This window comes from Poromitra crassiceps, assembly GCF_964638095.1.
Source record: "Poromitra crassiceps genome assembly, chromosome: 9".
Lineage (NCBI taxonomy): Eukaryota > Metazoa > Chordata > Actinopteri > Beryciformes > Melamphaidae > Poromitra > Poromitra crassiceps.
In genome coordinates this window covers 45,657,613-45,683,377 of record NC_139630.1, presented here as the reverse complement: position 1 = coordinate 45,683,377, position 25,765 = coordinate 45,657,613, and the positions used below count along the sequence as shown (strand labels likewise).

The following is a 25,765-nucleotide window of genomic DNA, read 5'->3' as shown; positions in this document are numbered from 1 at the left end:
GCCTAAAAACCCAACCAAGTTGTTTAGTTGCCTAAAACAACAATCGTAACACAAGTGACCGTTTTGGCACGATTCTTTATGTCATGTTCATTTGACAAAGAAAATGGCAAAATCGTGTCCATGAACACGAATGCATAGATTACATTTTCGTGACTGCCAACATCTGAGGAGGCCATGAAAAAGCCTCGTATGCAGGGCTTCCTAATCCATAGTCTATTGATCCACCTACTCACGCTTGGCAAGCGAACATAGAGCGCTACAGAGCCATCAGGCCGAATTGAACACTAATCCAACACAGTGCATTCTCTGATGCCGAAAGCAAGAAAAAGCTAGAACCTCAGCACCCTCCTACAGAACCTTCACGTCCCACAGAGGCCTGCATAGTGTTGGTTCTTCACTCCAGTCTTCACCTTCACGTCCCACAGATGCCTGCATAGTGTTGGTTCACTCCAGTCTTCACCTTCACGTCCCACAGATGCCTGCATAGTGTTGGTTCTTCACTCCAGTCTTCATCTTCACGTCCCACAGATGCCTGCATAGTGTTGGTTCACTCCAGTCTTCACCTTCACGTCCCACAGATGCCTGCATAGTGTTGGTTCTTCACTCCAGTCTTCATCTTCACGTCCCACAGATGCCTGCATAGTGTTGGTTCTTCACTCCAGTCTTCACCTTCACGTCCCACAGAGGCCTGCATAGTGTTGGTTCTTCACTCCAGTCTTCATCTTCACGTCCCACAGATGCCTGCATAGTGTTGGTTCACTCCAGTCTTCACCTTCACGTCCCACAGATGCCTGCATATTGTTGGTTCACTCCAGTCTTCACCTTCACGTCCCACAGAGGCCTGCATAGTGTTGGTTCTTCACTCCAGTCTTCACCTTCACGTCCCACAGAGGCCTGCATAGTGTTGGTTCACTCCAGTCTTCACCTTCATGTCCCACAGAGGCCTGCATAGTGTTGGTTCTTCACTCCAGTCTTCACCTTCATGTCCCACAGAGGCCTGCATAGTGTTGGTTCACTCCAGTCTTCACCTTCACGTCCCACAGATGCCTGCATAGTGTTGGTTCTTCACTCCAGTCTTCATCTTCACGTCCCACAGATGCCTGCATAGTGTTGGTTCACTCCAGTCTTCACCTTCACGTCCCACAGATGCCTGCATATTGTTGGTTCACTCCAGTCTTCACCTTCACGTCCCACAGAGGCCTGCATAGTGTTGGTTCTTCACTCCAGTCTTCACCTTCACGTCCCACAGATGCCTGCATAGTGTTGGTTCACTCCAGTCTTCATCTTCACGTCCCACAGAGGCCTGCATAGTGTTGGTTCACTCCAGTCTTCACCTTCACGTCCCACACAGGCCTGCATAGTGTTGGTTCTTCACTCCAGTCTTCACCTTCACGTCCCACAGAGGCCTGCATAGTGTTGGTTCTTCACTCCAGTCTTCACCTTCATGTCCCACAGAGGCCTGCATAGTGTTGGTTCTTCACTCCAGTCTTCACCTTCACGTCCCACAGAGGCCTGCATAGTGTTGGTTCACTCCAGTCTTCACCTTCACGTCCCACAGAGGCCTGCATAGTGTTGGTTCTTCACTCCAGTCTTCACCTTCACGTCCCACAGAGGCCTGCATAGTGTTGGTTCTTCACTCCAGTCTTCACCTTCATGTCCCACAGAGGCCTGCATAGTGTTGGTTCTTCACTCCAGTCTTCACCTTCACGTCCCACAGAGGCCTGCATAGTGTTGGTTCACTCCAGTCTTCACCTTCATGTCCCACAGAGGCCTGCATAGTGTTGGTTCTTCACTCCAGTCTTCACCTTCACGTCCCACAGATGCCTGCATAGTGTTGGTTCACTCCAGTCTTCACCTTCACGTCCCACAGATGCCTGCATAGTGTTGGTTCTTCACTCCAGTCTTCACCTTCACGTCCCACAGAGGCCTGCATAGTGTTGGTTCTTCACTCCAGTCTTCACCTTCATGTCCCACAGAGGCCTGCATAGTGTTGGTTCTTCACTCCAGTCTTCACCTTCACGTCCCACAGAGGCCTGCATAGTGTTGGTTCACTCCAGTCTTCACCTTCATGTCCCACAGAGGCCTGCATAGTGTTGGTTCTTCACTCCAGTCTTCACCTTCACGTCCCACAGAGGCCTGCATAGTGTTGGTTCACTCCAGTCTTCACCTTCACGTCCCACAGAGGCCTGCATAGTGTTGGTTCTTCACTCCAGTCTTCACCTTCACGTCCCACAGAGGCCTGCATAGTGTTGGTTCTTCACTCCAGTCTTCACCTTCACGTCCCACAGAGGCCTGCATAGTGTTGGTTCTTCACTCCAGTCTTCACCTTCACGTCCCACAGAGGCCTGCATAGTGTTGGTTCACTCCAGTCTTCACCTTCACGTCCCACAGAGGCCTGCATAGTGTTGGTTCTTCACTCCAGTCTTCACCTTCACGTCCCACAGATGCCTGCATAGTGTTGGTTCACTCCAGTCTTCACTGCGCCGCACAGCAGCACGGAATACAGGTTCAATTTGATACTGATGGAAAGCTGAGGTCAGTCCTGCCTCTCCTGTCTCTCTCTCTCACACACTTCAGATGTGCTCTGATGAGAAAGGCTGTGTTTGCGCGGCGTGTACTCCCCCCCTGGGGAGCCTGCCGCCGCCGCTGCCGCCATCACATATTGAGCTACAATCTTCACCTTTCATTTCTCGGCCACGCGTTCAGGTAGAAAGCTCTCCGGGAGATGGTGTGATGAGATTACAATGAGTTTCTCCCTCAGCAGAGAACTTCAGAGTCCAGGGATGAAAGAGGCTGGATTGATGGGAGAGATGATTACTTGTCATGGGTATAAAAATGGATGGAGCGAGGGCGGGTTGAGAGGGAGCTAGACAGATAGTATTTTTTTCTTCTTTTTTTTCTTTCTCTTTTTTTGTAGAACCACTTTAAGATGGCTCAGCCAGCCGCTCCCCCCCCCCACTTCTTTTTTTGAAATGAAGTGCTGTGTGAGCAGTTTAATGGTCTTACTGTGTGAGTGGGTCCGGGGCTCCCCGAGGCCTGTAGAAAGATAGGTGTGAAATAGGAACATTGGGGGTCTTGTTCATGGAAAGTACCATTGTGGGGAGAAGTACTCTGAAGCTACAGTTTCCCTCAGGTAATCCCAAAAGATCCCCACTCCAGGCCCACCTCTCCCTCTCCGTGTTTTTGTTCACACTGACACTTTGGGAGGTGTTAAGCGAGGGAAAAGAGAGATTCTGTCAGGGGAGCTCAACGTTTTGGAAACACTGTCAGCGTAGATGTTTGTGGGCTCTGGCTAATGCCTTCAGACCCCCCCCCCCCCCCCCCGCCATCCTCCCTCCCCGCCTGGATCCTCTAACGGCGGTGTGTGTGAATATTTTATCCCCTCCGATAGTTTTTCCTGCCAGCCGTCAGACAGGCTCCAATCAGCAGCAGCAGAGCCCTGGAGCATGAAGCTGTGTGATTACAGCCAGGGTGGGAGGGAATTCAGGTTGTCGGGCGGAGGGGGTGGTGGTGGTGGTGGTGGTGGGGGGGGGGGGGGGGTATAAGCAGCTACTTCTCACACCGACTGTCACACTTCCAGGGAGTCAGGTGTATTACGGCAGAAGCGCTCCCCAGAGGTGGCTCCCCTGTCTGACAGAGCGAGGTGAGAGGTCGCCTTTCAAGAGGATCTCTGGCTTCTCATCAGGACAGCTGCTGGGAAATCAAGAGTGCCCGGGAGGTGTGGGCGGGGGCGGGGGTGGGGGCGGGGGCGGGGGCAGGGGCGGGTCTGCAGCTCGAGGTCAAGGAGATGAGTCGGAATAAAGCGGTGAGCGGGACGAGTCACCGGCGGCCACTGGCGTTTCGCAGGAGCGGATGTCCGACGAAATCTTTGCAGCAGAAGACGTGGAGAGCGAGGATTTTCAGAGGAACCGAAAGCCTCATAAAACGTCTAAAAAGTCCGCCAGTTGACAAAAGGAACACCTCAAGAGGGTTCAGATCAGGAGTCAGAGCCACAATTTAGCATATCAACTAAACGACTAAAATTAATTTGTTCAGAGTGGGGAGTGAATTCATAATACGCCTTGTCAAACATTTAAACCCCCCCCCACCACCAACTCTAATTTAGCCTACTTACATTAAGTTGTCAACCACATCATTGCCAACTATGGCGTTAGATCAGCATTTTAAATATGATCTTTTCTCTTGAGCCATATTCCACTTCACCTCATAAGAAGATCACAGCATGACGGCTGAAATATCACACCACTTTTTAAAATGCATATCATGACTGCTCTGCAAAGTCACAGGATAAAGCAGCAGCGCAGCACACAGACAGACAGATAGCCACCGTCAGAGATCGAGTGTCTCTGCTTCTGTGTCTCTGTTATTAATGGCCGCTGTCAGACCCCACATAAAAAAATTCTGCATGGCATTCATCTAAAGAGACAGAGGGTCATTCTGGGTAATGTAGTTCACTTCTTTTCCCTCAACGCTGTTGCTCTGTCCCATGGGGGAGACTGACATGGGCAGTACCTGGAGGACGACTGACGCAGAACACTAAGCTATTGATTTCTGAATTAAGTTGACAGGTTACAAAGCTCTCACTGAACTCGCTGAGGGAAAATGGCAGTTTTTTTTTCGCTCCCAAGTTCACCAGATGCCTCCTCTCTTTCTAATCTGCACATTCTCAACCCGGTGTCATGGCAGTTTGTGAAATAGTCACGAAATTTGACACTGTAAAAAAGAAAAGGAAGAAAAAAATCTGAAAAAAATGTTGACACTCAGAACGACTCTCAAACTAATGTATTTCAATTGGAAGGATCTTTGGTGCCTGCGACACGGTTTTTCTTGTCCCCCCTCTTGTAGTAGTGTGACACAGTACTGTGTAAACATTGGCCAGTAAGGGTGCTGTGGTCGGGGTGGTGGATGGTGGTCGTATATATACGTTTGTGTTTGATGCTGATGACCAGGGTTCGATTCCCTGCATTTTCAAAGTACATTTCAACCGTAAGCCATTACATGTTTTTAGCAAATGTTCTTCTTTGTAAAAAAAAAACACATTTCTCTAACCTTACCCAAAGTTGCCTAACCAAAAACCCTAACACAAGTTGTTTTATTTGCCTAAACTAGCTTTTCAAATTCGTGGTGGAGATATGTAATTCAGGTCTTTTCCCCACAATACGTGTCCACAACATGCAAATCGTCAACACCTGTTATGCCGAATTCTGCATTCCCGGCAAGAATTGCATCCCCACCATATTCTGGGTCTGTTTCTCGGCGCAGAATATTTGGCATAACATCAGCTTTGAGGTTTTGTTCCCCTCACACACACACACACACACACACACACACACACACACACACACACACACACACACACACACACACACACACACACACACACACACACACACACACACGTGAGACATGGTTGACATTTTAGGGTGTAGCAATTCACTATAACAAAACAAAAAAACTACTCCAACCCACCACCGCTGTAAAAGATGAAGACAGATAGCGACTGTACCTGTACCTGTGCTGTCGTCATAGACCACGGTGACCGTCCGCCACTTGAAGAAGTGCACCAGGTCCAGGATGGCTCTGCTGAGCGAGGAGAAGTCGGGGTACAGGCTGACGTAGTACGAGTCGCGGTTGTCGGACACCTGGTGCTTCCACTTGGTCTGGACGTGTGGCACACCCAGGGCATTGCAGATGGACTGGACTGCATTGGCCGACGAGCTGTGCGAGGGGCCGAAGATGGCCGCCACGCCCAGGGAGAGCTGGTCACACGCTGGTGGGACAGTGAGGGAGAGAAGCTTTTTTACATTTTTACAGTTAAAAAACACCCACCCACGCACAGTATGTTACCTTAAAACCAACAATAAGTCACCAAAACAACAGATGCTGATGAACACAACTAGGGAGGGATGCACCGATACCACTTTTTTGCAGTACAAGTACTTACATTTGGGGACTTGTCGATACCAAGTACCAATACAAGTATTACTACTAGTAGTACCGATACTTGTATTGGTGATACAAGTACTACTTCATATTTGAGACAGGCCGATATGTGGGCACTGCTGAGGAGGATAGACTGTGCAGTCTGTGTGAACTCAAGGAAGTTGAAAACGAAATGCACTTTGTATTCTATTGTCCCTTCTATGATACTATCAGGCGGAGTCTTTTTTATAAGGTAGACAAAGAGAGTGTATTTGTGTGGTTGGGAGACTGAAAAACTGAGACGGCTTTTTCAATATGAAACTTTTGCATTTGGCACTTTCTTAGAAAAGGCTTTGTGGATGAGGAGGAATGCAATGCATAGATAAAATGGTATGGTCTCCAGTGCCGATGTCTATATCTGTACGTGTACTGTATGTGTATGTGTGTGCAGTATGTATATTTATGTCTAATCTGTATGGTGATGTAGCCTCATTTGCCTGCTGAGAACCACTAGGGTACAGCACCAAAAGGAGGCCAGGACAATGTAAAAAAAAAAAGAGGAAAAAAAAAAGTTTGTATATATTTTGTGTAACTTGAGGTGTCCCGGCCGTATGGGATGGGCCACGAAAATAAAATATTCATTCATTCATACTACTGAGAGTAGATGCCCCATGGGATAACTCTTGGCACTATATAAATATGAAATTGATTGATTGAAAATTTACTAATTAATTAGGGGTGGTGGATGCATGTTTCCCCCCCCTTTTCCCTTTAAGCATTATGTTTAATTAAAACGAGAACTATTCAACATTATGGATTTCAGTATTTTGTTAGCCTCAACGCGATAATGACTGATGAGTCTCGCGTTGAGGCTAGTATTTTGTATATAACTGCAAGATCAACGTTACTTTTTATAAGATTACATTTGAATACATCAATTTTTACTGGATGGAGCTTGAACGCACCATCATCACCATCAAGTTCTGACGGCCGTGGAAAAGGCAGTATGAGTATGGTTTTATACTAACATCATGACATACAGTAGGCCTATTGCAATTATCTGGTAAGCCTTTGTTTGTTCCACAACACTGTTTGTCTGTTAGAAGAGCTAAATTAACCTGTAATGGACAGAAAGTTTTGTTAGCAGCATAGTTAGCACTTAGCAGTTGTTGTTGCTGCAGGCTAGCTAACAGGTCCGCAAGCTAGCGCAATGCTGTGAGTGAATGGGCTGAATTAGATTAGGCTACTCTTCCGGGTATGACGTCGTCTGTTAGACGGCAGATGATGAAATCATATGTGGACAAACAGTTACGAAGGAGCTCTGTTACTGACCTCTGATATTGATAGCGTTTTATTCCTCCTCACAAAGCGTTCCATGATGCAGACAGGCAGTAGCTTTTTCAATGCAAAACACGCTGCTATGTATGATAACAGCCACGCGCTTCTCTGGGCCCCCTGCAAGCTGTGTGAGCCCCTGTTGCTGCTTTCGCTTTCAGGTTAACGTCAGACGAGTGTGTCAGTGTCAGTAGACAAGACAGTACACAATACTTGAGGAGTTCAATGAACAACATGCTGATCAGAATAAATGTGCTGTGTGATGTGGACACAATCAATGTAATGCATTATGTCAATTAAAGGTTTCTTTTTGAAGGCTTTGCCATCATGAGTCATTGAATTTCAATTCCCCAAATGACATTATAGCAATTATTGAATATTCAGTTAGTAACGTTTTTACCAAAATGTCTTGGCATTTTCTTTAACCTTCATAGAGGTTTGTTTGGGCAACACAGATAATGTCAGTGTTCAGATTGTGTCAGATAGTCAGTCACAGAATAGTATACTAAAATGGCATTCAGCTAATTTTCCACGATTATCTAAAACCATATGATCAGTGTGACTCACTACAGTTTAAAAAATACACAAGATTTATTTGCTGCAAATTGCAGAAACATTCTTGTAAAATAAAATTATTTTCTTACTTATATTGCAAGTTTATAGTCATTTATAGGTTGAGTATATTTCATGAGCATCTGTTAGTGACAGTTTAATCTGTTAAAATCTCATTATAAATACCCCCCTTCCCCCCCACCAATGGGTGTAATGCATTCTTCCAGCTTTTTGCTACCAAACTAAAAGGATTTTTCATCTGACAGCCAAACGCCATTTGACCCGCGTGTGATGAAGTATGAAGAAAGCACTCAAAGAGATCTAACAGGGAGGATGAGGTCGCCCCTCTGCAGCGCGTGACTCACTCACCTTTCCTGGACGCCTCAAAGCTGTCAAAGATGTTGATTCTCTGGATGTCATAGGTAAGTGTGGTGTTGGGGAGCAGGGTGCGGTTCCTGTTGATTGTGTTCAAGGCAAATTTAAAGGCTAGTTCCTCCGCTCCGGAGGGGCCGCTCTCAATGGATTCAAATATTCCCCCTGCAGGTCGAGAGAAGAGAAGCAGCAGAGAACAAGGCGTTTTAATACCTCCTATAATTACAGTAGATTCCTCAACATAGGTGATATTCAAGCAGCTGGATGATGGATATGATGATGTCGAGTCACAAGTCCTGAAAACGAGTCCAGGACTCGTTTTTAAACGTTAGTATGTTTTTAAACGCATTCAGTCTTTGCACCCTCAGGACACTGTTGTGATTTGTCACGTTGTAGAGCTCAGTCATATATGACAGGAAATGGATTCACAGTGTGTGCTTTGGGTGCTTTGGGTGATTTGGGTGGTTTTGGGTGCGCGTCTCTGGGCTGATTTGCATTCAGCGCTAGTCGTGTGTGTAATTAAAGGCAATTAGCCGGCTAGTGAGGCGAGGTCGGGGGTGGCGGCCCTTCTTTAACTCCCTCGCTCAGCCTTGACACAAAGGTCCGCTCCTCCATTTTGTCCCATTGATTTCAGCCAGGTTCAAATGAGAGAGCGAGAAGAAACAAACAAGAGCGGAGGAAAGACAATGAGGTGAGCAGAGGATGGGAGAGAGAGAGAGAGAGAGAGAGAGAGAGAGAGAGAGAGAGAGAGAGAGAGAGAGAGAGAGAGAGAGAGAGAGAGAGAGAGAGAGAGAGAGAGAGAGAGAGAGAGAGAGAGAGAGAGAGAGAGAGAGAGAGAGAGAGAGAGAGAGGGGTTTGAAAACAGAAAGAGATCAAGGCAGAGGCAAACGAGAGCCAGAGAGAGATAGAGGCAGTGAAAGGGAAGTCAAGGATGGGTGGGCATCTCATTCATTTGAGCAGTAAGCCACTCAAGTCAGAAATTAAGAAGAGAACATCAGCACTATAGACAGACAAAAGAACAATTCTCTGGGAAATCATTTCTCGCTCTCAAAAACAAAAGCTCTCATCCTCCCCCTTTTATTCCTGCATCCTATACTGCAGCATTATGTCTTTGTTTGTTTGCCTGCTTTCTAAAGGGACACATGGTGGAGTAGCATGCTGTGCCTGCCTGGGAGATCGTTACCTTTCAGCTATATGAGTCACACACACACCACAGAAATACAGGAAATGACCACCACCTCTTAACACCGCATTGGTTGGTGGTGGCTCGTAATGCGTTGAAATGGCGTGCTCCCACCATGAAGCGGTTACGTGAACAGCATAGACAGGAAGTATTGTGACATCAAAATAGCACGCTGGAAAGTAGCGTTAAGGGTGTTGTGGGTGGGTGGTATTTTAACCATGACCAAACCATTTTCCTAACCTTAACCAAGTTAAGTTAATAACAAGTTAACCCTAAGCTCAACCAAACTGGTTTTACTTGCCTAAATTTAACCAAAGCGGTTTTAATTGTCTAAATTTAACCATTACCCAACCTTTGGGTCATACAGTAATTCAATTTGTGGCGGAGAAACGTTTTCACATTCATGGTGGGGAAACATATTTAAATTTGTGTTGGAGGCACATCATTTTAATACACTAGGCAAAGGGGCCGAAACCCTAGGCTCGCCCGCTGCACAGCCTCGCCCGCAGCTCGGCTGCTGTGTGGCCTCGCCTTCTCTATTGGCATGCACAGTGCACAATTGCTCAACTTCACATCACTGATGACATCACTGTCACTGATGATGTCACAATGCCTATGGCATCACTGATGATGTCACAATGCCTATGACATCATCAGTGATGTTACAAGATGATTTTGGTCAATAATGATGTCACTGATGACATCACTGATGATGTCATAGACATTGTGACATCATCAGTGGGCCAAAAATTGAAACAGATATTGCCTACTTGCTCCCTTTTATATAAGGAGGATTACACGTAAATCGCCGGTTTTAAGGTCGTATTCATTTCCCGTATTTTTGTGAGCTCACGTTGGTCGCACGTCATGATGCTCGTTAATTGACAAAGTTACAACGTAAAAACGTAAAGGTAAAAACACCATGAATACAGATGATCCACGCTGCCACACTGAAGCCATACAACATCGTTACCGCTATGGTCTTCTAAGGTGTTGTCAGCTTAACAACCCCCTTCAGACTTGTTAATTATTTAGCTCTGAACAAAACTGATTACGGTTCCAGATGTCCCACCTATGGTGCTCAGAATCCCAAATGAAGGAAGAAAGGGCCGCCGTTTAAATCTACCACTACGCTACCACACTGCCTCCTTTACCACACCTCCTCCTTTACCACACTGCCTCCTTTACCACACTGACTCCTTTACCACACTGCCTCCTTTACCACACTGCCTCCTTTACCACACCGCCTCCTTTACCACACTGCCTCCTTTACCACACCGCCTCCTTTCTACCACACATCCTCCTTTACCACACTTCCTCCTTTACCACACCGCCTCCTTTACCACACATCCTCCTTTACCACACTGCCTCCTTTCTACCACACCTCCTCCTTTACCACACTGCCTCCTTTCTACCACACTGCCTCCTTTCTACCACACATCCTCCTTTACCACACTGCCTCCTTTCTACCACACCGCCTCCTTTCTACCACACATCCTCCTTTACCACACTGCCTCCTTTCTACCACACTGCCTCCTTTCTACCACACTGCCTCCTTTACCACACTGCCTCCTTTCTACCACACTTCCTCCTTTACCACACTTCCTCCTTTACCACACTGCCTCCTTTCTACCACACTTCCTCCTTTACCACACTTCCTCCTTTACCACACTGCCTCCTTTCTACCACACTTCCTCCTTTACCACACTGCCTCCTTTACCACCCCGCCTCCTTTACCACACCTCCTCCTTTACCACACTGCCTCCTTTCTACCACACCACGTCCTTTACCACACTGCCTCCTTTACCACACTTCCTCCTTTACCATACTGCCTCCTTTACCACACTTCCTCCTTTACCATAGTGCCTCCTTTACCACACTTCCTCCTTTACCACACTGCCTCCTTTACCACACTTCCTCCTTTACCATAGTGCCTCCTTTACCACACTTCCTCCTTTACCACACTGCCTCCTTTACCACACTTCCTCCTTTACCATAGTGCCTCCTTTACCACACTTCCTCCTTTACCATACTGCCTCCTTTACCACACTTCCTCCTTTACCATACTGCCTCCTTTACCACACTTCCTCCTTTACCATACTGCCTCCTTTACCACACTTCCTCCTTTACCATACTGCCTCCTTTACCACACTTCCTCCTTTACCATACTGCCTCCTTTACCACACTTCCTCCTTTACCATACTGCCTCCTTTACCACACTTCCTCCTTTACCATACTGCCTCCTTTACCACACTGCCTCCTTTACCACACCGCCTCCTTTACCACACTGCCTCCTTTACCACACTGCCTCCTTTACCACACTGCCTCCTTTACCACACCGCCTCCTTTACCACACTGCCTCCTTTACCACACTGCCTCCTTTACCACACCGCCTCCTTTACCACACCACCTCCTTTACCACACTGCCTCCTTTACCACACTGCCTCCTTTACCACACTGACTCCTTTACCACACTGCCTCCTTTACCACACCACCTCCTTTACCACACTGCCTCCTTTCTACCACACCGCCTCCTTTACCACACATCCTCCTTTACCACACTGCCTCCTTTACCACACCGCCTCATTTCTACCACACTGCCTCCTTTCTACCACACTGCCTCCTTTCTACCACACCGCCTCCTTTACCACACTGCCTCCTTTCTACCACACCACCTCCTTTCTACCACACCACCTCCTTTCTACCACACCACCTCCTTTCCACGATCTGTCCAGACATGATAGCTGAATTACATTTACACCTGGCAAAAGAGATGCATGTCAGTGAGATTTGATTCCTCCTTGCCTCGCAAAGCACAGATTGCCACCATACACATGGCTTCTTCTCCTAAGCTTTTACATGGCAAAGATTGACAGGGAACAGCTCCTTTTGTTTGTTTCCCGTTCACACACAGACTATTATTGCACGACAGTCCATTTTTGACAAGCAGCTACGTTGCTATCCAAGCTGTCGGCTACCTGATTTATTTCCACTTACATTGTACATCTACATATGTAAATGGGAGGCATTTCCATTTTGCTGTTAATGTGGGCAAATGTGTCTCCAGAGATATGATCAGATTTTTAATGCATCTTCAGAGAAGATTATGCGTTTTTGCTCTATTCAAATACAATGTCCCTTGCTGCAGGGCTGTAGTATACAACTGACTGTTCACAAGGAATACTTCTTAACCCGTTTAAACGGCTCTAGAGTCAGGGAGATACTCTCATAATAAACCAAAAAAAGAAACGGCAAATTCCACATTCCAAAAACCTTAGTTCACCTCTGTGGACGGACTAAATCCTGAGAAAGCTTTACAGAATCAAACTTAAAAGAGAATGATTGAGAGAGAGGAGGGGGGAGATGAAAGACTGCAGAGAGAGCAGCTCATGAGAAAAACTTGGAGACGCGAGCCGACTTCAGGAGTCCATCTGCACGCCTCCCATCATCTCCAAGGACCCAGTTGGATTGGCCAAATCCAAACTGAGGAAAAGTTTAAAGCCTGTTTATTGATTCAATTACAGAGAGCGAGAGAAAGTGAGTCTGAAAGAGTGGAGAGAGAGAAGACGGAGAGAGTGAAGCATTGAGAAAGAGCGGGGATAGAGAGAGAGAGAGAGAGCTGTAGCTATAAATAGTGTCTGGCCGGAGCAGGGACTGGTGCACGAGGGCGAGGAAGATGTCACTAGCCTAGCGACGCTAGCTTCATCACTGTCACCATGGCACAGCAACATATTTTGTCTTCATATCTGACTGGATGGTGTTTCTCCTTCAGCAGATAATACAGCAGAGGATGAGCGAAGGTTAGTCTGAAGCGTAAGATGAGAGATCTGCTGCACCTCACCAAGGCTCACCGGCACAGACTGTAGTTTGTGACCTATAGTAATGAGCTCCAGTGGGCTGGTCCTCCTGCTTGTACCCTATAATGTGATTAAGACATGTTTTATATTCCCCAAGCCGCACATTCATCTTCTTTTTTTCCCATCAAGTTTTCCCCGCCGGGATTTTTTCCCCTCCCGTTTTCTCCCCAATTGTACTTGGCCAATTCCCCCTGCTGTCCCGGTCATTGCTCCAGAGTTGTAGACTAGCACGTGCTTCCACGATACATCACCAGCCGCTTCTTTTCACCGGACAGCGAGGAGTTTCACCGGCAGGACGTAGAGAATGAGAGGATTGCGCTATTCCCCCCCAGTTCCCCTCCGCCTGAAAAGGCACCCCGACCGACCAGAGGAGGCAGTAGTACAGGGACCAGGACACATAGCCTTAATCCGGCTTCCCACCCGCAGACACGGCTAATTGTGCCTGTATGGATGCCCGACCAAGCCGGAGGTAACGCGGGGGCTCGAACCTGCGACCCTCGTGTTGGTAGGCAGGGAATCTACCACACATACGACACATGAAATATTCAAAAGAACAGAACCCCGAGAATCACTGTAACATATGATGGAAATCCTGTCACTGGCCTAATAGATAATTATGACTCTGGTAGCCTGAGGGAGCGACCCTGGCCTGCTGAGTGAGTCTGAAAATGAGCAGGAGTGAATTAACTTATCAGTATATAACGTAGATAGGCTGCTGGCTCCAAAGAAAGCACACAGCTTTTAGGCCCATATCAAATTCCATTTTATTTTCCCCCAAATTCAGTTGTGAGGTGACGTAAGGGCCCCGGCCCCCATGCAAGTCTGACCTAGTCCTAGTCCAGTCTAGGCCTATTTTAAAATTATGAAATCATTTAGGTTACTAAAATAATTAGGTGATAATTAGGTCTACTTTTCTTTTATCCATTTCTACCAAAGTATGGAAAATTCTCTAATATTCCATGTTTTATAGTTGATTCCATCTGTTTCCCCACCCGTTTTGCTACTTGGGCCTACTTTGAGGACCCTGAAGAGCAAAGTCCACAAAGAGACATTTCTATTTTTACAAAGAACAAATGTTTTTATGCTTTTTTTAGAGGGTTGCAGCAGGTGACAAAGCAATATTGCACTGCCATGAAAACCAGAACAAAGCACTCATCAAGATTGGATGCACCTGGACACGTTTGTAGCTTTTCCCTTCCCGTTAATTTGAATAAGGCCACAAAAATAGCCTGAAAGTTATATTGAACATATTCAACAACAGATCCCCTCATCATTTTTGCATTTCTATTCTTGGTTTACAGTACACTAAAATTAGCCTATTCTCTAAAAATAGAAGTAGATTCGGTCTCCCAATTAGGAACTATCTCTCCTAATGATATTTCTCAGTTTTCTCTGCTTTAGCTTATCGATAAAAAATGCTATGTGAACACAGCAGCATCTGTTCACCAATGTGTTAAATGTCAGTTTTCATGCTATTCTCGTCGCTTCATTCAAATGAATAGGAATTAAACTCCTGAATGCTACAAACTTCAGCTGCATCTGATTTTGGTGAGTAGATTATATTATAGACTTAATGGCGGCCAAGTGCCAAATAACCATGTTACAATTAAGTGGACTATTGCTTTGATGAACCTCAGGTAAACATTTCTTCTCAAATGGGACATGTAGCATTTTGGAACAGCCAGAATATGTTTGCAATGTACGTTTCTGCAATCCACAAAGAACTTATAATAAGGTTGACGTTGTCGTGTGCGTGTCTGTGTGCGTGTGTATCTTTAATGCACGCCCACACCCCAGTTCGGATTGGCCTGAAAATTTGCATGGTGGTGCCATGGTGGGTCATGATCTGGAGAAGGTCATGGGCAGGTTGTAAAGTCCTGGAACCACCTGGAAACTCCTGGGAAGTCCTGGAAAACACCTCACGCCCACACCCCAGGTCAGTTTGCTCTGAGAATTTGCATGGTGGTGGGTTATGATCCGGGGAAGGTGATGATCAGGTCATCAAGTCCTGGAACCACCTCGAACGTCCTGGAAACCATGTCACGCCCACACCCGAGGTCGGATTGGGCTGTAGGCTACATGCATGGCGGTGTGTTATGATCCGGGGAAGGTCATGGAAAGTCATCATGTCCTGGAACCATCTGGAAAGTCCTAGAAACCACTTGGAAACCACCTCACGTCCACAGCCCAGGTCGGATTGGGCTGAAAATCTGCATGGGCAGGTTGGACAGTCCTGGAACCACCTGGAAGTCCTGAAAACCACCTGGACACCACCATCATTTCCGGCCAAGCAAAAGGCAACGGCAAGTGGAGAATATGAACATTTCTTAAGCAAAATATGTTGCATAATGACGTTTCTTCATACATGTCAACGTTATACACGTCATAGAGTCTGCTATTGAAACAAGGCGGTGGTGAGTATGGGTGTTTTGGCCGGGGTGGATGGAGGGCGGAGCACTTGCCTTTCATACCGGAGGGCCGCGTTCAACTCCAAGTCATGCTCACAGCGTTTCCAAAGTCTGCATTTCAACCGTGAGTCACTTTTTACATTTTTCTTCTTTAAGCCTAACCCCAAACATAACCTTAACCAAGTTGTTTTACTTGCTCAAACACAAGCAAAGTTGTTTAAGTTGTTGTATTTGCGTTTAACGTCAGAAAAGCAGCAATATTTTCAAATGACCCGCAGTTTTGTTTAAAATTTACCTTTGAGATTGTAGGTTTGCAGAGATGTGAAATGCCACGTTTTAGAAGCAGATTTTGCAGATTTTTTGTTTCTAGTTAACGTTGATATTCTACATATCCCTGGTTTGCAGACACGTAACTGGGTTGTTTGGAAATGAACTCGTCATCACATGTCACATGTCACATGTCACATGTCACATGTCGAGGCGTCAGACTTACATGTGTGCAGGATATGATTGAGATTGTGCTAAATGGAGTCCTTCCCTCTGCCATGCATGTGGCAGCCTCCTGTCTCTGCATGGTGCTGTGGTCTGACTGGTTGCAGGTGCGTGAGTTACAGCCGTGTGTGTGTGTGTGTGTGTGTGTGTGTGTGTGTGTGTGTGTGTGTGTGTGTGTGTGTGAATTATAGAGCCCCCATCATCGGCACCGGTGTGAATTATAGCGCAAATGAGAGCTCTGAGTGAGTTATGGACTAGATAATCACTATGAGGAGAAAACAGGCCTGCTAGTGTGTGTGTGTGTGTGTGTGAAGTGCAGTGTGGGAGGCTGGCTCCACTATGCAAATCGCAGTCCCTTCTCCTGTTTATTCACAATTAATCAAGTGCAGATTGGATTGAGCGTTTTACAGTAGCTTCATCATCAGCTTAATCTCCTGTAGAAATGACGGCAATTAAAAATAGTGCGCCAGTCGCCGATTGTGACACTTCCTATAAATAGAAATCGTCTCTCTCTAAGAAGCTACATTTCAAATTACCGCAGGAGAAGGTGAAGGAGATCGTTATGCTCATTTGAAATTCAACTACAGGTGAGCAGTTTCAGTTCAGTTCAGTTTCAATGAATTGTATTTCATGTGCATGAAAACTGCTCACACCCTGCACTGCAGAAAGATAGATAGATAGATAGATAGATAGATAGATAGATAGATAGATAGATAGATAGATAGATAAATAGATACATGCATACATACATACAGTACATACATACATACATACATACATAGATACTGTAGATAGATAAGAGTATTATTTATCCCAATGGGGATTTTATATTGTTGCAGCAACAATTCGCTTAGATGACATGTAGATTAAATAATTTGGTATTTAGTGTTTCGATGCTTTAATGTTTGTTTTGACAGTCATTTTTCCATTCAGTGTGTGTGCCAGCACAGGTACTCTGTCTTTACTATTAAGAGAAAAGAAGGTTAATAATTACCGGACGCTGAACGAAAACACAATTAGCTTTGTTCACTCAAGGATGTACTTGTAGCAAGGGAGATGGGAGTCAGATACGTTGCCATGGCGACGTGTGCATCTATGCTATGGTTGTGAGGCATGGGCAGTTTTGGAATGGGAGCGGCTGATTGGTGGTGGGAGGGGGGGGTGCCTTTTGTGACAGTGCGGCTGGGCGGCCTGTCTCTGTGACTAATGGCCGCCGGCACAGCTGCAGGATGGCAGCTGTAGGGTGGGTGCCATGGCAACAGCTGAGCAAACCCTGTCGCTAGGGGCGACTTTAGGCTTGGACAGATGAAACCAATGCGGAAGTACCAAAAACTGCAGTTCCTCGAATGGCCACTAGCAGGCGGTGCTGCGGCTCTGTGAGGAACCCCTGGCCTCGCGCCATCTCGTGCGAGCTGCGTGAGAACCAAAATGGGGCTTTAAAATGGGAGTCCATAACCAATGGGTGGTGTGATGCATTCGCTCGTCACGCACGCTGTGGTGGCTCCACCCACCGCATGGCACCCCGAACCCCCTCACCTTCACCCCCTTGGCCTGTTTTTTGTCTCCTTCTCCTTGACCCGGTGGGGATCGCCGCTCGGAGCCATTAGGAGTGAAGAACGGCCGGCGGTGATGGCGCTCCGTAAATATCCCCCGAAATTCCCGACGGGAGCGCTCCCTCACATGTTTGCCAGTGAATGGGACTTGATGCATGGTGGTCCGCGGAGAGGCAGCGCCCCTGTTCATTAGTCTGAAGCTCCCCTCGCGGTGGACTGACCTTCCTGCACTGAGCGAGGGCCAAGGCCAAAGGTACATCAGTCAGTGGTATGATATCACACAAACAAGCCGTCATAAATAAAGCCTGCACAAAATTCACCTGAAAGTAACGGATAAAGATAAGATAGAATAGAATAGAAAATGTGGTTGTTAATAATAATAATAATAATAATAATAGATTGCATATAATAGCACTTCTCAAGGCACCCAAAGCACTTCACATTGGGGTGTGTGTGTGTGTGTGTGGAGGGGGGGGGGGTGTACCCACCTGGGTGATGCATGGCTTTCAGTTTGCACCAGAACACTCACCACACATCAGCTCTCATGGTGGAGAGTTGAGGACTAGGGATGTTCATTTTGAAAAATTTCCATAATCGAAAATCGGGGGAAATTAACCATCAATTATCGATTATCGATCATATTAAGAATAATATTTTTTTAATATATATATATATATTTTTTACAAAATGAATGCCTATGGCAGAAAATACGAAAGACAACCTGTTCTCCTCAATTAACTCTTTATTTCAATGTGTCTCCTCTCCAACACTCTGCTGTCCCCGGCGCATGCCGGTGTGAATTCCCCATGTTTAAAACCGTTTTGTTGGCACAAAGGCCCGTGCCCAGCCAGAAAACTAGAGACTATATGAAGCTCCACCTCACGTTAGTCGGCTGTGCAATGGAGTGGGGCGAGGAGGAACGAATTCCACCCAAACCTAGTCCGCAAAAAAAAAATATATATATATATAATAACAAAATCGATAAAAATTCCACATGATCGATTCCATTCCTTAACGATCAATTATCGATTTTCGATAACTGATGAACATCCCTATTGAGGACCGAACGTGCCAATTAAGTAACGAGGGATGATTAGGTGGCCATGAGGAAGGAAGGCCTGTGTGGGAATTTAGCCAGGGCACCGGGGTTACACCCCCCAGGGCACCGGGGGTTACACCCCCCAGGGCTACCCGGGTTACACCCCTACTCTTGTGAAGAGTGCCGTTGGGATCTTTAATGACCACAGAGAGTCAGGACCTCGGTTTGACGTCCCATCCGAAGGACGGTGCTCACTCACTCACTCACAGGACATAGTCCCTGTCTCTGCCCTGGGGCATTGGGGATGGGGGATTCCAGCACCAGATGGTCTCCCATCCAAGGACTAACCAGAGTCAGCCCTGCTTAGCTTCCCCAGCAAGCCAGCGATATAATGCAGGAAGCACAGTGCTGGCTCAGCATGAAATGTCCAAGGTGTCACATGATGAAGGATCCACAATCAATCAATCAATCAACCAACCAACCAATCAATCACTTTGTATGTTAGAGTTATGCAAACTATATTTATATTTCTGCAAATTAAAATGGAAGCGGCCCATCACTGTTAAGCAGCTATTTATTTGATCAGGCTTGTTGCTTGTTTCCTTAGAATAGAATCACTCATTCACTCTAAATCCTCTTGACAGTGGACTGAAGTGTCACCTGCCAGTGCTGGATGCTAAGCCTTGACCCGACTCTCTCTCTCTCTCTCTCTCTCTCTCTCTCTCTCTCTCGCTCTCTCTCTCTCTCACATACACATGCACAGAGACTAAGCCTAAACAAGCCTGTCAGTGTCAGGTAAGAGACAGCTGAGTCCAGGCAAACTGTGACTGATATGAGCATTTCAAACCCACGCCTGTGGGATTCAGAGACACAGAAGTTCACTTAGACTCAGGCTAATAATTAGCTCTACCACTGCCAAAAGATGAATCTCATCAATCTCCTGTAATGAGCGCACGCACGCACACACACGCACACGCACACACACACACACACACACACACACACACACACACACACACACACACACACACACACACACACACACACACACACACAGTTAGAAATGTGTTTCACCAACCCCCCTCCCGACTCTGACCCAGCTCCAAAAAGGCAAAGCAGCGATCATACCAACATGCATTAATATAGTGAGCAGTCTGAGCACTGGATCATACAACATGTATTAATATACTGAGCACTGGCAACAGATGGGGCTCTCTCTATTCATAATAAGGTGCCAGGCTCATCTCCTTCCAATATGTGCTAATTTGCGAGGATTCATAGTGGATGTGCTAAACTACCGGCTGACATTTTGTGTGCTAATTTGTCAAGCAGGGACCTCTTTTTGGTGCTAATTGTGCCAAACTGTGAGTACGCTTCCACAGGCCTTGAATTGTGCTGAAGTCCCAGGTGAGTTGTTGTCTCCTCGCAGCTTCCTACCTCTCAGATTGCTACAGTAAATGCAGCTGAAAAGAAATACCAACTAACAGTCAACGACTATGATGTTTTGGAGTATCATCACGCACGCACGCACACACACACACACACACACACACACACACACACTCATGCACACACACACACACACACACACACACTCATGCACGCACAGACGCACTACAGAAATAAAGGCAATGCTCCTGAGATTAAAATAGCCACTTACACAAACATGTGTTAGAGGATTAGAAAGAGCTGGTGTAACAGAGAAAGACAGTTCACAGGCAGCATTACCATGTATCCTGCAATAACAGCTGAGGTATAAATATACGTAAAAACACTAGTTACCCTGTAGGTACCCATAACTACAGTATAAGTTCTCCTAAATTGAAAATTAAATTTAAATGATTATTTCTCATAGGTCATACATACCCTGTAACAACAGAATAGGTACCCTGTAGTTACCTGGTAGGTACAGTATAAGTTCTTTATAAGTCCCCCTCTATTACCCCCTTATTCCATAAATTCAGATTTTGTAGATTTTGTTACCCTGTACTTACCCTATAAATTCAGATTTTCTTACTCTGTACTTACCCTGTAAATTCAGATTTTCTTACTCTGTACTTACCATGTAAGTTGTGGGCTTTATTCTAAAGCGTTACCAATATTTCATTCCAAAATACTGCATCAATATTGTAAAAAAACTGATGATTCCATCCTCAGAAACATAGCCACTGGATGATATCTCATTTTGCCATTCATCACATCTCATCTGGGGATCCAAAACACCTTGAATTAATTTCTGTTTTAGCATGGCTTTAGTGCCATGAGCTATAGAACTACAGTACACAGGACCACCTTTATATGATCTTCATATCCCGGTCGCAAATATCCTTGTGTACACAATATTCAGAATATTACCATGGAAACAGAACATAGACAGATAACAAACGCATTAAATTGGGATTAAGCGTGCCTCAGTATGATATTGGCATATCTGCTACCATACGGGTTTCTCACAGCAGCAATATGGGCTGATCTGGCTTAGGATGTAAATGTAATCAATGAATGTGGCATTTGCATATGAGAAATAACACGGCACTGTCATGAACGTTTGTCACACACGACGAGTCCACCATTAACATAAATCATCATAATGAAGATTTGCCATTCATTTACAATGTATACTGCTGCTGTATGGAAACACATTTCCCAAACATGATCATTTTAGGAAATGAAAGGCGGAAAAAAAGAAACAATCTTATCATTAGATTGACATCCAAGCATTTTGGAAGTGTTGCAATGGCTTTTTGAATAGGTTTCATATAAAGCCCTGGAGCATGACACTTACTATCCTATAAAAGATCATATAAATTCTAAGCAAAATGCCCCAAAACTGCAGTGAGGAGGTTGTAAAGTTCAAGTAAATACACGGAAATCCCCCAACACTGCTGTTGGGAGGCTTTTCCACCATAAGAAAATATGAGCTTTGGGTCTGGTACACAGGCCATAGGGACTGAGCAGGCCCGGTTATTGAACTGAATGCTTTGGGTCTGGTACACAGGCCATAGGGACTGAGCAGGCCCGGTTATTGAACTGAATGCTTTCTACGTCCCTCACCCATCATTGTCACTTCTCTCTCTCCGTGTCTCTGCTCCCTTCTGTCTATTCTCCATCTTTTCTCCATTTCCTCTGCCAAACACACACACTCGCGCGCGCACACAGACACACACACACACACGCACACACACACACACATACACACAGCTCTACTCTCTCATCATGACTAGAGTACGTGTGGCGGTGGCCTCGGCAGGTGACAGATGGCGACCTCACAGCGCCGCTCACTGTAAACTGAGTTTTAATCAAGCATAAGCACGTGTGAGAGATGCTAATTAGCCACTGCAGGCTAGCAGAGGCATGAGTCCAGCATAGAGAGGAATGTGACTGTGGCTGTGTGTGTGTGTGTGTGTGTGTGTGTGTGTCTACAGTACTATTTCCCCTAGTGCGATAAAAGCCATTAAGGCGTTATGTCCGCTTTACATCTCTCTCTGGCATCGTAGCTGAGGAGGAGTGTGAGTGAAGTAGGATGGACCGGGTGTCTCTAGGCTCCCTGGAGTCTCCAGCCCTAAAGCAGTCGGCAAAATAAACCTAGATGACAACTTGGCTAACTGTCATATTTTAGTCTCAAAAAGAACACAGCAGAAACATAATGTATACACTGAGATTCCCAGCATACTTTTAGTTACTTTTAGTTGGGATTTAGTTCCTGTAAAACTCTCATCTGGAGGGACTTAAAATGAGCCTGATAGTAGAATGAGCTGATATTACATCTTCCAACATGCATTTAACATACATTATATGCAGTTGACCTTGGTGTAAAGTGGAAAAAAAGAAAAAGAAAATCAATTTATGTTGCAATTAGGTGGCATCAATTGATATGAGAGTCTATCTCCCTCTGCGCTCGCTTCGCCCTCATTTTAATTCTCACCCTCCTCCTCGCTCATCAAAATGGCCCCGTATCACAATCTCCTCCATTGTCATCCTGAACAAAGCCAGTGTCAAATGAGACGAAGGGCAGACGTTATCTCCAGCCAGAGGTCAAAGGTCAAGAATGAATTCACGAGACGGCACTTTGCTGCTCACAGCTCAGCTGGTGTAAGAGGCAGGGCGAGGGAGGAGAAGATGACATGTAATAGGATTTCACTAATCTGATTACACAATTTGGAAACTGTAAGTCTGTCTGTACAGTTAGTGGAAAAAAGCAAACACGATACTAAATTGACAAAATCTTGCAGCTGATTACTTTGGGGATTATTCAGAGACATTTTTGAGGGGGGAGAAAAGTCATTGTGATGGTTAGATGTACAAAAAAGAAAGAAAATAATTGTTAGTCAAACGCACATCATATTTTTAGGTGCCAGGTTGAGATGAATTCCACTATGCTCCAATCATATTTAATACAATTACAACGCCCCCCATTCTTAGTGTTTCATACATTTAGTGTTTAGGGTTAGGGGAGTGTCAATCACCACACCTCCCACCAGCTAACACCTGAAGGTCATAATCAGCTGTGGTTTCATTCATATCGACATCTGATGCAGACCCAGTAGGGTTGAAGCATCTATGTAATCACATTGTGCCGAGTGTGTCGGGTTCTACGCTTCATTTTTGATTCGATTACAAACGCTAACAATTCCTCACACAACTTGAAATAATGTTTGAATGATGTTCTTTCAATTGGAATAATTTGTCAGTTTAATGTCGTAGTCAAGGGATTTTGGAGGCAAAATGCACAAAGTAAATGACAAGTAATGACATTCTCAGTTTGAGAGTCCCAATGGATTATGTTACTGAGTGATCTGTAACAATGAGATGCATGCAGAGAAGCAGGGGAGAACAGAGCAGCATAGATGGTGATTATTATTGGCTAGGTAATGGCAACGAAGGGGAAATGCTGTCTGCAGATCTCTGCTTTTAATATGCAAACAGCTAATTGGAGGTATAAAGTAAATGATATAGATCTTGGCAATTAGGCGCAGTGACACTTAATGCAAAAAACGATTAAGACGAGTTTCTCCCTAGAAAAATCATTCCGAGTGGTTTACAATACACTGTGTAGAAAGTATAGATTTACCAGACGAATCCATATCAAATCTATGATCCCTTACTGAAGACGAATCCACATAAAATCTATGATCCCTGACTGATTTCACAATCTGAAGCCATTCCAGTCATAAAGGGAGATGCAGATGATGGAGAAGAAACCGGTTAAAAAAAGGATTTCTCAGCCTTGAGACAATTGAGGCTTGTGCAAAAGCGGGTGCGACTAAATATTAGGAATAGATTCCATATATTTTGTTAGACACGGTGCAAAGCAAACCAGGGTGGTAATGCCATACGGCCAGCGCTCTAGTCTGGGAATGGGAAAGTTCAATCAGAACCTGGGACAGAGCAGGTGTGCTTCGATTTGAAACGGCAGACTCAGAAGGTGCAATGGCAAATGAGAGGTTTGGCATGGAGCATGTCAAATGAGGATTCACGCCCGTGTCTGCAAGGACACGGAGACCAGGGGGATGATGAGAGAGAGAGATGAGCCGAGAGCCGAGGGGACACCAAGACGGAACGGCGGAGAGGAAGGACAAGAGAGGACAACAGAGGAACGGGGCGGGGGGGACAAAGAAGGAGAGAGCGAAGAGGGAGAAAGAGCATCGCCTGGAACAGCCTGTTTTCAGGATTCAGGATATTGATTTGATGCTGAAGGCCCACCTCACCATTATGGGGGCTCGGCAATATTGATATTATCAATAATAGTTATATGAGAGCAGATATCGTCTTTGATTTTGGATCTCGTAATATCGTGATCTGGCATAAATGTTCCAGGTTTTAAAGGCTGGATAGTAAAGTGATGTAATTTTCTGAACTTACCAGACTATTCTAGCTGTTCTAAGTTAAGTTAAGTTATCCTTTATTTATCCCCTTGGGGAAATTCATCCTCTGCATTTGACCCATCCTCTACTAGGAACCTTCCTAGAACTAGGAGCAGTGGGCAGCCACTGTGCAGCGCCCGGGGACCAACTCCAGTTCTTTTGCCAGTACCTTGGTCAGGGGCACTGACAGGAGTATTAACCCTAACATACATACGTCTTTCTTGATGGTGGGAGGAAACCGGAGCACCCGGAGAAAACCCACACGGACACGGGGAGAACATGCAAACTCCACACAGAAAGGACCTGGGACGGACCGGGGTTCGAACCCGGGACCTTCTTGCTGTGAGGCAACAGTGTTAACCACTGAGCCACCGTGCCGTCTATTATTTGCCTTTACCCACTGAGTCATTATACATCCACATTACCTATGATTATTTATCAAAAATCTCATTGTTTAAATGTTTTGTCAAAGCACCAATAGTCATCCCTACAATATTGTCACAATGTCGATATCGAGGTAAATATTGTGATATTTGATTTTGTCCATATCGCCCAGTCCTACATCAGGCCTGCCTGCCGCCTCCTTACAGGCTGTGTCAGATGTGTTTAGAAAATGGCCTTGTTCGGCGCCACAGTAAACTGTAGAAAAGGCGCAGATGGCAGACGGGTGTACAGTCAGACAAGCGAGAAAGATGAGAGGTCGGGGTGGGGAGGGGAGGGACTGCCGAAAGACAGAGAAGGAAAAATGGCGAATAAAAGAGGTCACTGGAGGCAGATAAAGGACAGTCAATTAAACGACTGAATGGATGGCCCGTTAGACCTGAACGGACACCTGCATCCACCCCTCTCTCTCCCTCAGCTCCCGGGAAGGAAAATGTCAGCTTCTGGCTTGGGTTCATCAGTCTCCCATCAGCCACTGCTGTACACAACAAGCCACCTGATAATGGTAGCTACAGGTTTGAGTCAATAAGGTTCACTTGGCTGCAACAATGTGTCAATTCTGTTTCTGGTTCCACGTTGCGCGTGCAGTGCACATACACACACACACACACACACACACACACACACACACACACACACACATGATCTCAGGAGAGAGAGACATGAAACAGATCTGCACACTGACTTCACAAAGGCAAATAAGCAAACAGGCTTGTGGTGGTGCACATAAAAAAGAAATTACTGAAT

The 25,765-nt window shown here is 45.7% G+C and overlaps 1 protein-coding gene across 2 annotated transcripts in view; it reads right to left on the bottom strand.

Moving 5' to 3' along the window:
* Nucleotides 1-25,765, bottom strand: part of LOC310782097 (glutamate receptor ionotropic, kainate 2) — a gene marked incomplete at both ends in the record, with an annotated part of 89,338 nt that overhangs the window by 53,393 nt on the left and 10,180 nt on the right. The window contains 2 exons of one of the 2 annotated variants that reach the window (XM_083642776.1): nt 5,507-5,770; nt 8,179-8,346. In XM_083642776.1, the coding sequence (XP_083498902.1) occupies nt 5,507-5,770; nt 8,179-8,346 (432 nt within the window). The remainder of the gene's footprint in view (nt 1-5,506; nt 5,771-8,178; nt 8,347-25,765) is intronic. The other variant, XM_083642777.1, reaches the window with a different exon arrangement.